This window comes from Bombus terrestris, chromosome 7 (genome assembly GCF_910591885.1).
Source record: "Bombus terrestris chromosome 7, iyBomTerr1.2, whole genome shotgun sequence".
NCBI classification, from domain to species: Eukaryota; Metazoa; Arthropoda; class Insecta; order Hymenoptera; family Apidae; genus Bombus; species Bombus terrestris.
In genome coordinates, this window is record NC_063275.1 from 15,458,987 (window position 1) to 15,472,959 (window position 13,973).

Genomic DNA, 13,973 nt, shown 5'->3' on the forward strand with positions numbered 1-13,973 from the left:
AGAGTTTATTTCTACTGCGAGCGCAAATACAGCGTTTTACATTTACGAACGAAAAAACGAAGTAAGCAAGGAAAAATGAAGGGAAATACAAAGAAGGAGAAAAGGGAGGGAAAAGAAGAAAAGGTTTATTGTCTAGAGATAATCGAACCTTAAAGCCTAATTATGCGATCACCCGTACAGAATGATCTGTTCTTTCGACACTTGTTTCTGGATACCCACATTTTGATCGTCATCGCTTTACTTTTCTTTAATTAAATCGATCAATTTAAGACACTTACGCAATAAAACAGAAACTCTCCTTTCTGTTTGAAAAACCTGTTGCATGTTGAGTAATTTTCTCCGAACTGACCGTAGGGGTTCCTAAGAAATCAATCGTTCTTAAGATGGCAGAAATGACGTAACTTTTTGACGTTTCTTAGATCGAGTTTGGTCTTATGTAAATTATTACAATACATTGTTAAAGGGGATAAACAAAAATTATAGATTATGGAACACGATAAGTATACTATAAATGGCGATGACTCGCGTGGGCTCTAGTCGGCTATATAAGAAACAGGTTTTCTTAATGACTCCATCAGTATGTTCTTTTGTATTTTACTTGACTCTTCGACCAAGAGTTTGTCAATTTGTTACGATAGCTGGTAAGTTGAATCGTCCAAAGGTCACACCAGATCGAATCCGTAAATCGGAAAATAGAAAAAGGCGATGATATTATAAACATTACTTTTATACAATACGCTTTTCGAATTTACGATTATTTATGTTATGTTTTTATGATAAATAAATCTACAGAAACGAGTTATCGAGAAGATAAACGCTAGTAATGTAAGGTAGATCGCCCATGAGTTTCACATTCACTCTATTATTCGATAATTAATTAAATTCATAGCGTCCAGAACGATTGAACGCGAACAAAGTTCTTGAAATTTCCATTCGCGATGGTCCGATAAAATTTCAAGGTGTATGTATTCCAGAAGCTTATCCATCCATATTAACTTTCCCGCACAGTTCAACTTTAACTTTTAATTCACTTCGTAATTCAATTAGAATTCAAAAAACAAATGAAAGTAATAGCGAACAGAGAATATTATACAACAACGTTTTAAATTAAATTTCATTGATATTATCAAAAATATTTCGATGTTCCCCCCGATGATTATAATCAGATATAGATAAAGTATACGTAAACGTTACAGTAATTATTCGATGAAGTAACGATTTGCGTTCAACGCGGTTAGAATCAATTGAAAATTTTATTAGATGCATTATTATGTTTATATAAAAAGGAAACAACGAGCATGAAAAGCGGCGGTTGTAGAAGTAGAAAAACATTGCTTTCTGCTTTCTCGGTTCGGCCGAACCGTACGATCCAATTTCAGTCTGTCCATCGGTCCTCGAGTGTCAGTACGCGCGATTAAATAATCTCGGGCGGTTCTGTGCATCGTTCTGTGTACCAATTACATCTGACAACAATCGTAAGAAGTGGCACCTCAAAAGAAGAAAAATCTACGTCTCGATGTATATTTTCTACCATACCGTTCTCAAGTACCTCGTGAATTTAAAAGAATAAAAAGGCTTGGAAACTTTCTTCCTCATAAATCCGATAATAGCATGTTCTTGTAATTTATTATGATACGATGTTCTGTATTCGATCGAATCAAACAAAATTAAGAAATTTCTAAAGGAAGCGAGGATCTTTCTACACGTTTCTACGATTGCAACTATACAGAGAAGATACATAATCAGGTAAGTCGATGAAAATTAGTCATCTGAAAAACAATGTAGTTTCCTACGAGGATATAGATATATTTCGTTCGTTCTGATATATTCGCCTTAGTTCACCAGGAAAAGTATCCATTGTAGCAATACGTTTAACCGTGTTGTTCCTCTTCGATAGTCGATATTCCGTAATATTCCCATTCGCTGAGAGAGAGAATTCCTGGATATAGACAGGAAATAGTTGGCGAAACCGAAAGTACATTATTCGGTGAAAAGCAGTGTTTACTCTTAATTCGCGGCATTTGTCTCGCGCCACTTGTCGAACGAGTCATTGGAACGAGATAGGTAGCGTTTCGGATAATGTGGATCATTTGTTTCTGTGGCTTTTCAGTCGGTTCGACCATGAGCTTGACTTTTATACGATCGAGACGAATCGCTAGAGATTCGTGTTTAAATAGCATCAAGTTGGAAGATGGAGCGTTTCCGCTTCCTTCTTTTATTCTTTAAACGCGAACGATTCGTTCGACACATCTCTCGGTAATATTTTAACGAATACGAGTGAAATTTACAATATGCTGAAGCCAGGATGTGTATGGTAAAAAGGGAAAGCGTATCGATATTTAATTGCGTCTAATTTACATGCGCGAGCATGCATCTTTCTCTTGATGCACTTACGTTCCGTGCTGATACTTCGTCTTCCGGCTTGTTCACACGTTTGTTAAGCAAGCGTGTTAAATGTCAATTCGTTGACGTGAAAATATTAACGCGACATTGGTTCAAATTTCGCGTTATAAATGTAACGAATAAGTTTGATGTAAGTACCTTCGTAAGATCAATGTTTATTCATTGCAATATAACATATTACGTAATACGTACACATAACAAGGCTGTTACAAATTTCACATTAACAAGTTTTAACTCGCGTATATTCTTCTTTTAAGTAGGCAAGTAGCGTAATTCTTGCGACAGCATTTGAGATTAGAGTAAACGGTTTTTAGCGTGGGCTGTGGAGAAACGTATACTTTTCTTTTTGTGTTTAAATAATTCGCTTTTTTCGGGTTGTATTGTGAAATTGCTGAGTAAACAGCGAATATTTCTCTCGCAGCTGCCGACAAGAACCTTAAAAGTTTAATGCACTTCTACAACAAGACGGTACAAGATAAAAGCCTGACATTTGCCAAAGATATTTTTCAGTGAATACTCGTCGACTTGGCAAAACGTTTTCAATCGATAAATTAAATGGAAACATTGCCTTATTAGAAAATTATAGAAGGATTAGAAAGATATTATTATTCCAACACCTGAAATTAATACAGAAACTGACTCGTTCAAAAATGTTATCATCGTACAAATAGTTTTACACAGCAAAACAAGAAAAACTCGTAGTCGAGCGGCCGTGGCTATTACGAAATAGTATGTAGCGCCTTGAATGGCAGCCTATTATATTGCGGTCCACGTTTTTCCACGACGCTTTCTCGATGACCCAATTGCGCCACTTAATTGAGACGTACAGGTGATCTCTCGTCTCTTTTTTTTACAGACATGCCATGACGAGAAAAAGGAGAAGTATCGAATCGGAAGTTGGAAAGCGCGGTTGGTCGAAGAATTCATGGACATCGACCAACCTCATCAAACAATCCAACAGCTATGCCTACGTCTCTCCGACTCATTCTTTCGCTTACAGTTGGGACACCCCTAATTCCAAGTACTACCATGGCTGTTTCGGTCAAAAGTTACCTAAAGTGCGTGACACATCTGGCACAGGCAAGTTTGAACGTCGGTTTGCGACTACGGCATGAAGCGTTTGTAATATAAACTTTCTTCTAATTGCGAAACATCGTATGAGATTATATTTAGAATAACGAAGAAATAGTGATACGTATTACCAATGATTGTAAAAATAGCAGCAAGCGGCGTGGTGTAACAAACATAGCAGTAGTAATAACGATGAAAATAATAGTATGAAGTTAAGAATATTTAGAATACAAAAATATTCTGACACGTTAGACAGCAGATAAGAAAGGTATAAAAATGTAGAGAATGCGTATGATATGCAAGAATACGTAAAACAGTGGATTCGTGTGAAATCGAAACGTCGATATGGAATATTTCAATGAAATTTTAATTCATAAATCATTTTAATTAAAAAAAAAGAAAATACTTAAAATATAAATCGAATAAGACCGCGTGCCATAACGTCGCAAAATTAAACAAAGTTCCGCCACGTAAGAACAATGCTGGCGTTCGGCCGGTGTGTCCTCGTAAAAATAACTTTAGCTCGTAAAACAAATCACTTTCCGGGAAAACCTATATACACGTGCGATTGTTCGGTCGTTTTTCACTGCTTCGACGTGGCAACGACTATCGCAATTTGTCATTGCGCAATGCGATTTTCCTCGCTTTCGACAATCGAACGACGCGACGTGTGTGCCAACCTGCTACGAGACAATGTTGAACATGCTCGAATTATCCGGTAGTTAGGTACTCGAGCGTGACGAGCCATTAAAATTTGCATTAGAATTTTGAAGTTATCGATCAATTCACAGAAGCAGCGAGGACCCAAGAAGAATCAATCGCATCCATATAAAGGCAGTCCCCCGGACGCATACTTTTTCCAAGCGATCGTTAAACAAGTGTGAAATGCTTTTGCCTTGAATGGCTGACAATCTCCGCGGAATTTCAATCATCCGCGCGTTCAATTTATCTCTGTCTCTCCTGTCCCTCTTTCTCCTGCTCCCTCTTCTTCTTTATCCTCTTCTTCTTCTTCTTCTCCTCCTTCTTCATGATTCGTATCTACTTCGATCGAAGAAACTAAAGAGTTCTCACGAGATTAATGCTGGCGTAACGATGCTCCGATGCATTCGGCCCAACGAATCCCCCCGTTTCGTAACTTCGAACGATTGCTTTAAAACTCGTTCGGAATATCGAGCATCGGGGCAAGTAGCGAGTTTGTTGCTGAACTAGATTGCGAGAAACGTTATGGCAGAGCCATAGGCAGAGAATTCATGTTCCTGAAAGTACAGGTAGAGTTACTTAATCGATAAACACTTGGCCAACATGATCTACGATACGTAGAAACAATAACAACAATCTCGTTCGTTTAATTAAATCATTCGTCCAGTTAACATACTCATTAATCGTAGCCGTTGTCTACCGTTTCTTATTTTAGTTTAGACTGGAATCGCTTCGAACTGAAATTTTCCAACGATAGGAACACACGATTGGATTGCAGCTACCTCAAAGAACATAGCATGATATAAAAAATACCACCATGGGAGAAGCTATCGAACGAAATTGTTTTTTAACTATTCATCAAACTAGTCATCGACTTCTTCGCAATCATCGTCGGTAATAGCTTCTACTATAATATTAGAACGTGGGCAATTAAGTGCACGCTCAAGTACGCTAAAATGTCACCTATCGCCGCAATTATTGTCTTCGATCTGTTTCGCCATAGAGCCCATTTATTTCGACCGTTAATTATCTGTATTTCTCAAACGAAATTTCTGTCGTTTTCTCGTTAACTGTTACGAACAGCATTCCTATATCGTATCCACGCGTTATATTTATCAGATAAATTTCCTACGTGTGAAACGATTTATAACGATAACGATAGACTCGATCTCCAAGCGTTAAGGAAGAATGCAATTAAAACGGGTTAACGAGTTCCGCATGGTACGTAGCTCGTGTTACCGATCGTTAAAACATTTTCGCGTGATATGACATAGTTGCGGGTGTGGGCGGCTCTCTTTTTCTTCGTTTCACGAGCACGGAACGAGCTCTCGTGAACTCGCCGCCAATGACCTATACCGCGGTGCCTCCGACGAGAGGGAAAATCTTCTTCGAGAGAAGGGATTCGCCATTCTCTCCTTTCGTAGTGCACCTAGACACACTTATGACCCGGATAGTGAATATGGCAGTCGGGTAACATCCACGCTCTCATCCCGAGCGAACATCTTCATTTGACCGTCATCTGTCGCGCGTTGTTCTCGATCTTTCTTGCAAAAGTCCAGCTGCAGTTTCTTGCTTACAGTTTCTACGCTCAACTCGAGTACCAGTCGATAATACATCGATCTTTCCGATTAATTACCGTGGCCAAGGAAGACTGAGAGTCAGTGGGTCACCTTGAAGAACGCTCTTCGTACTTCCGAGGAATCTTACAGGTACTTTGATCGAAAGGATAGAACCCACACTGTGAGTTCAATTATTTCGCAAGCCTTCCTTTGTCTTATTCCATATCGTCAGTTTATAGCGGCGAAGCGTGAAATATCATTGGAATTTATTGGCTATGTCCCGCGCTTCACTTTCGCGGTGATGAGATACGCGTCGTTGGATGCTGGATGAAACTTATCGCATTGCAAAAAGGTGAATAGTAAAGTTAGAATAATCCTGAATAATAAAATAATAAATTCTAGAATAAAAAAGTTCTGAATAATTCTGTTAAGAGTAGGTGTATAATGGTAGGTGTAGGACCGATAAAGGATGACATTATGCGACGAATATAACTTTTTTTGCATGTGAAGTGATGACATTTCGAAGTTAATTTTTGTTTTTTTTTTAGTCAAATGCTGTATACTTCTTTTTGCTCTAAATTTGTTTGCGTTAAAACACATTCAACGAGGAAACGACACACTGTGACATTTTACGTGGAGTAAAAAATTGGATGATTTTCCTTCGTGTCAAAGAAATTGACATTAGAGACAAACATTGTTTTTCTATTCCATTTCCAGTGGATCGTTTTTCATGATTTTCTCGAGGGAAAGTCTAGTCAAGCGGCTCTCGTCACCTTGAAAGTTGTTAAACTGCAAAATCATCTTGGATTTACGAGCGCGTTCGCTTTCCTTTTAAATCCGCCGTCTTCCTGGCTGACGCGAACGTACTCGTGTTAATTGCATGTTATATACTACGGTCTCTCACAACCGGTGATGCAACTTCGACATGCGTATTTTGGTGTACTTAATACCAAGCTCGAATTTCATTCACAAGTTTCTATCACGAATGATCATCATACTCAATGAGATTCTTTTCAATTTCTTCGATCAATTTTTTACATTTCTTAAATATTCTACTAGCTGTAGTAAATTTGTACAGCGATTATTGTATTATAATTAACGCAGCTTGAGAAAAGATGCTTATCTCGTTACTGGATAATACATTACAATGGCGTAAATATCTTGTTCACAAGTTTTATATTCACACGCATCGTGTATTTAAATGAAACGTTTAAATGAAATAGTAAAGCACGAATAACAAAGTACATGGAATGAAATAGCAAAATGAAATGTCCTGTAAAGTTCTATTTTATTGTAACATTTCAATTTCTTCGAGAAATAAGTTTTATATTTTACTGAAAAACTAAAAGGAAGGCTATAAATTTATCCATTGAGAATAATCGTTTGATTCGAATCTCGCTTGCAAAGACATTATTAGAGTCATAAACCTGGCCAAGAAACTATACCGTAGAGAGGTATCGATAGGAAAGTAGCGATAACTGTGGAAGCTTGTCACGATATCGCCAAGTATAGGGCACCATTGCAGCCGTAACTCGCGTTCTATCCTCCGGTGACTTTCATAGATCCAATTTGGTTGAAAATACCGTTATGAATTCTTTATCATCGATCGAGCTTTTATTCGCTTACCTTTGCTTCGCCAAATGTCAAATAAATGTCTCTGACACTCAAACGAAAAAGTTCGATGTAAACTTTAAGATGATCTCAGTCTTCTTCTTCTCTTTCAGATTTATACTTCTCGAGACCATTTTTTTAAACCCGTATCGTCGTAAAAATAATTCAGAGACTCGTAAATTTCGTTATAATGGTATTGATTAGCGTAAAAAATTGAAATCTCGATCTCACAGCTGTCATCAGAAATAAATTATACCATCGATCTTTCCACGTATTGCTGTCTCCTGTTCGTTTATTATCCAATAGCCATTGCATAACGATTATCAAATTCACGTCGCTCGGGGCAAAATGGTTACGCTCGATCGCGATAATCGGGTCAACGTGAACTTGGTTGAGAAATCGGCCAACGAAGGTCGTAATTCCCTCGCATGTATCGGAATCTCCTTTCTTTTCAGGCATGGCAAACGTGATGCCGTGGCTGCTGTCGATGTGCCTGCTCGGTCTCCAGGAGATCGCGGTCCACCAGCCTGCAAGCAACGCGCTTTCACGCGATCTTGGAACCATCAGCCAAAGAAGCGTGCCTTCGGGCTTTCGCTCGGTACGAACACTTTCCCTTTGATGTAATTTAATAACATACAATTACCTTTTGTAAGAGACACTAAAGTAATTCCAAATGAGAGTAATCCAAGTTCATTCTCGAATGGATTTCAGGATAATAACAGCTAGTTGATAATTTGAAATTTTCCACCTTAATTATTGGTAACTTTAGGAGTAAATTTATGTAACATAGTAGTTACTATAGTTGCTACACGGTATAATTCCCACGAATTCTGGTACTAAATATCGAATACTCTAGTCTTTAAGGAACTACAAAACCCTGATATCGAGCCACGATGAGCTTCCTGGCCACATAAACTGTGACTCACCAAAACTCGAAGAGAATTCGCTGGAGAGATTGCCCACGACTCCAGAATACAACAATCATCTTTATGGCTCGACGCCGGACTCGAGGGAATATTTCTCGAAATCTTTCGAGAAAAGGCTTCGCTCCAGACTACCAGAAAGAAATTTACTTAGGACGGATCCACATTCGGTGAATCAACTGGAATCTCATGGATTTAATTACGATTCTGGACGAGGGCAAATCGAAGACGATTATGTTGGACCTGCTATGGAATTGGTAAGTTTCACGAAGAATCCAGGCAAATAAGTAAACTTGTTTTGACTAAAATTTCCAAATAATTCGACAGGTTTACGCGTGGTCCACGATTGACTATACTTACGACAGCGTCGAGGCTCGAGATTCGGCTATTTACGACGGAGATTTCATCGCGGAGAACAACCTACCGCTAGGACTGGAAATTTGGAGAGACAAGGTTTTCATTACTCTTCCAAAGTGGAAAGACGGTATTCCGGTTACGTTGGCTACCGTGCCCAAACCTTCCAAGACGAAAAGTCCCAAATTGAGACCTTATCCAGACTGGGGATGGCATCGACCAGGTTAGCGTACTTGAATACGTGCAAGATCCGAATAACACGTATATAGTACATGCGTATGATAAATTTTCAAATTAACTTTTCTTGGAAACAAAGTATCTTGCAAAGAAATTTTACTCTACATTTTCGACTAACTTGTTTTCACACGTCGATTATTTAGTTCCGTCCAGTCCGTTATTAGCCATGTATACTTGCTAAGCTTTCAAATTCAATTTTCTCGAAAACTAAGCCGAGAATGAACAAATTTTATTCTACATATTTCTCTTATTTTTTCACAAGGAATCACGCGGTATTCGCTTCTACATGTTATTCGACCGGATTCTGTATGTGTAATAGCTCACTAGAAAGCATTTACTATGAAGAGAGTTTTGATATCGATAGAATCGTATCGCTAAATATCGTTGCTTATAATGCTGTCGAGCAATATATGATTCTTAATGTGGATATTAGCGAACGTTATTTTATTACCAGGTAACTGCGATGGACTGACTTCCGTCTTTAGAGTGCAAGTGGATGAATGCGACCGTTTGTGGGTCCTAGACTCGGGCAAAGTAGACATCGCGAAAGGAGGCAAATCAGCCTGTCCTCCGGCCATCTTCATCTTCGACCTAACGACAGATACCCTTCTCAGAAAATACATTATACCGAGTGACCAAGTAAAGGAAGATTCGTTGTACTCGAACATCGTGGTGGATATCAGAAACGAGAATTGTGATTTGGCGGTAGCTTACGCTTCGGACGTGTTCCGTTATGGATTATTGGTCTACGACTTCTTCAAAGATTCCTCTTTCAGAATTCAGCATCACTTCTTCTATCCTGATCCTTTGGCCGCCAAATACGAACTCCATGGTATAAAATTCCAATGGACGGATGGAATTTTCGGGATAGCGTTGAGTCCAGTGGATATCCACGACGATAGAACCTTGTTCTTCCATCCTATGTCCAGCTTTCGGGAATTCGCTGTTTCGACGTCTATTCTCGCTGACAAAAAGACAGCCGAAGAGAATACGGAACTTTTTATGCCGATTGGTAGACCTAGAGCCAAAGACTACGGTCATTCTTCCGGTTCTGTGATCGATAGAAACGGAGTGATGTTTTTCAATATGGTGACCAGAGACTCTGTTTGGTGTTGGGATACCAGGAAGGAATATATTCCACAAAATCTTGGAGTTATAGGGACTAGTAATTTGTCCTTGGTCTTCCCCAATGACATCAAGGTTGATCATGAATACGATCAGAATATTTGGCTCATTTCTAATAAGTTAGCCATGTACCTTTATGGAAGTATCGATAGTAGCAAGATTAACTATAGGGTGTTCAAGGCTAATGTTAAGCAGGCTGTCAAGGACACTGTCTGCGATCCTAATTACGTCGTGCCTGGCTCTGAGCACGGTTACGACGAGATTTGTTGAAGATTCTTCGCGTTTTGTTAAGAGATTTGAGGTATACGTGGTGGGCAAGAATTTGTTAAAAAATTGGAATATTTGTGGATGAAAATATATGTTGGAGATAAGGGAACTGGGGCAGTCGTTCCTGCTATCTCGGGAAGACAAATGTGAATAGACGTTACGCCCTGACACCTTGAGAGTAGAGAAAACAACTACCTCGAATTCGTCTTCACTGGAAATAACGGAGAAGCTTTGTATTTTTTAATATTTTAAGCGTGATAAAATCTCTAAGCAAATACATTGGGTGATCACTTTGATCACAATGTTTTAATTCCATTCGTATATGGTATTGAAGATGAGGTAATGAATAAATGTACACACCGAGAGATCGTGCGACCAGGAGAAAGCGTATCGTTAAATAAATGTAGCATTAAAATATTCTTATGAGAAGAAAGATTTTCCCATGTTTCCTCGTTAGATGAAATGTAAACCATAGATACTCATTATCACTTTTGATATAAATCAAGCAAGTTACGGGGAAAGCCAGCATTTAAAGTGGATGAAAATTTTCTCACATATACTGCCAGATTTTATTCATTGTGCGTATGCTACGTCTGCGTGTTTAGAATATAGTTAAGCAATAAAAGTAACTTTGCTAATTAATCACACGATTACTCTCTTTCTGACTCCTAGCGTTATGCAACCAGCTTCGACGCACGATTCGACGTTTCTTCAATCTGCAGGCGTCTTTTTTAAACTTTTTTTCTTATTATTTCGATAAATGATTGTTCGTATGAAATTAATTGATTCCACTGATCACAGAAATAGTATTAAAATATATTTATGCAATCCATAAATGTAAGAGAACACGCTAAAAATGTAAATAAACAAACGGACCGAAAATGTAACTAAATAAAACGTTTGTATTCAAATAGGGACAACATGTAAATAAGTAAATTTAATGGATTATACTGCGTATAACAAATGTATCACTGTCTTAACGTAAACGAATGGAAGTTAAAAAATGGCGTACTTATCGCGAAACGCGTCGATGCGAAGAGGAAAGCTCTCGCAAAGAACCGTACACTTGTTAGAACAGCCTTGTTAAAAGATAAATGATCTCTCTGGAGGCAACCGTTCCTTCCACTTGCGCTAAACGTTTCAGAAGGGTTCATCTGGTTGCTGTAGGTCACGCGTGTACGGTTTCAAGTAGCGCGAATCGAGGACGCGATGCACCAACTGCATCTCTGTTCTCCTTCCTGTTGATCTTCGCCCGAAACCTTCCTTCCATTCCAAATGCAACCATACGATATTTGTAACGATTTTATAAAATCTAAAAAACTTCCCCAAACTGGAAACTGCGTACGAATACAAAAATTTATTTCCAAGATAGTGTTCGACATGTTTTTTTATTTTGTGGACAGGAAACAATAATTATTTGTATTAATTTAATAATTTTCAGTTTAATAAAATGCGAGTATTAATTTTACCATTTGTAAGATTAAAATTAAATTAGTGGCGTTTAAGGTTAAAAAGTCTTACACGTAAAATATTGTAAATTTTAACTTGAATCGTAATACATATACTAAATGTTCAGCTAGAGGTGTCGGAAAATTTAAGGGTTCCTGAAGCCGAAATAAGAAAATCAAAAATAAAACAATTGCGTCTTCGGCTTTGTTTTTTATTTATTGACAATTAAAAATTGGCCAAAATATCCCTGCACGCGAGCAAATCTCCTTACACCAGCAAAAGTAGGTCAGCCTAAGCAACAGGGCGCACAGTATTCCTCAAACCGAATGACAAATAGGCGGCACCAGTTTATCTCGTATAAATCATAGAGAAAAAGACCATGATATTCAGAAACGTAAACGACCCCGTGCTACGTTTTTAAAAAAAATGGTAAATTGAACATTAAACCTGCTTATTCATGGAAATCGATAAGAGGTTTGAATGGAGTTAATTCATTCTAGAATAGTCCATTTTTATTTATATTTAAGTACCAAAGTATTAAGTACCAAAGTACCAAAAGTATTTCACTAATGTAATATACCATAGATCCATTTATATGAACACCTAGTCAGGATCGCAGCCAATTAGCTCATATTACCTACCATATAGTTAATAATTATACCAGTTATACAGTTAATTGCTTTACTGTACAGTGATACAATTAGTAATTATATATCAAATAATACTGATTCCCTGGGTCTCACCACGAGGAGGTGCTGCGAGTGGAGACCCACCCTAACCCTATTTTGTTCATACAAAACTGTCTTAGTTAAAATAAATTTATCGGATTGATCATTAAAATGATTATAAATGTTCATCGGATTGATCATTAGTCGTCTTCGCGTTCATATACTAATATTCCTGCTTTTACTTTTACTTTTATACTTATACTTTTATTATCCTGCTACCAATAAATAATTTGCACAAAAAACAACTAGAAACTAAAACAAATGTATAAAATATTTAAATGAAATCACAATCAAACTCAAATTTTATTACACAAGTATAGACATCCAAAATTCTTTTCTCAGCTCTGGGGGGTTTCAACTGGACCAACGGTGTCCAACAGTGTCCCACATTGCAGTCCAGTCTAGATCATCCAAAATTCTTTTCGCGGCTTTTGGTGACCCAAACTGGACTGGTGCGTAGTTCTTAGCTTGGTATCGCTTTCCAAAGATTAACCAACTGATTAATTTTTGGAAAACGATGCCAATTACCAGGTCTCACCACGAGGAGGTGACTACGCAAGAGACCCGCCAATGGGTTATTTAACATTACACATCGATCTCGACATTCAACCAATTGGCAGAATGTCGGGTTTTGACTCTACTTGACCATGGGCCTGCGTAAAGAAGTAGTTGTTTCGTAGCCTTACTGCGAAACACATATCTCCAACGCAACGCTTACATAAATCTTTACAAACGTGAAACAAAGCTTACACAACGCAATATTTATTTCACACACAACGATTACATAGATCAGTACAAACATCGTACAATAATTCGCAACCCTATCGGCACTATTCCGTATCAAAAATACATTTATTTAACTTGGAACGAAGCAAAAAAGATGATGCTACTGACACTATCGAAAAGAAGCCCGAACAATCTGACGGTGAAATAAAAACCGCGGTGCATCCGGAAGGAACGAAATCGCGATCTCTCGCAAGAACTAACAAACCTACGTGACGTACCCCCGTACACGAGATAACCCAAAGGTTCAGCGGATAGCCCAAGAATTAACCGCAAGTAGATTCACGTTTCGCCGTTCGAAACATAGACGAGTCACGGTCGATGACGCCGAACGATGATGCCAGTGATCCGCTGGTGATCCAGCCATGGATCCAGCACATAGGCCGGCAAATTAACACATTCCAACCGAACAAGTCGAACCCAGGGAGGGGCCGCTGAACAGGATTACGAAGGCATGGCCCCAACTGAACAGTGGGGCCCACCCCCGCGGGACCGAGCAGGATTACGGAGGACGTGAAATTGCAGGTCCCTGACCGAGTACCGAAGTACCAATCGGACAGGACTGCAGATCGACGACTGAATCCCCAAGAGAATCATAATCATTACCGGCGCGACGACAACTCCCGTGACGCGATACAAACGTCGAGCAGTCACCAAGAGTGAGATGTCCTTGTGCCGTCTTACTAATCCAAAGAGTTATCTAGTGCATGTTGACCCGCACGCACCCAAGATACGCGCGAGCGAGTACGCCACGCGACAGTTTG

At 38.7% G+C, this 13,973-nt stretch overlaps 1 protein-coding gene across 4 annotated transcripts; it reads left to right on the plus strand.

The window, feature by feature from the left end:
- Nucleotides 1–95: 95 nt before the first annotated feature.
- LOC100651923 (protein yellow) lies at nt 96–11,621 on the plus strand. 4 transcript variants are annotated; one of them, XM_020863576.2, is made up of 7 exons: nt 96–641; nt 1,287–1,746; nt 3,260–3,483; nt 7,799–7,941; nt 8,200–8,523; nt 8,594–8,843; nt 9,312–11,621. In XM_020863576.2, exons 3-7 carry the CDS (start codon nt 3,267–3,269, stop codon nt 10,250–10,252), a joined length of 1,875 nt encoding a protein of 624 aa, XP_020719235.1. In that variant the 5' UTR covers nt 96–641; nt 1,287–1,746; nt 3,260–3,266; the 3' UTR covers nt 10,253–11,621. The 4 variants fall into 4 exon arrangements, with proteins under 4 accessions (XP_020719235.1, XP_012165782.1, XP_048263172.1 ...); XM_012310392.3 differs by lacking the exon at nt 1,287–1,746; XM_048407215.1 differs by lacking the exons at nt 96–641; nt 1,287–1,746; nt 3,260–3,483 and adding an exon at nt 5,754–5,882.
- Nucleotides 11,622–13,973: the final 2,352 nt, after the last annotated feature.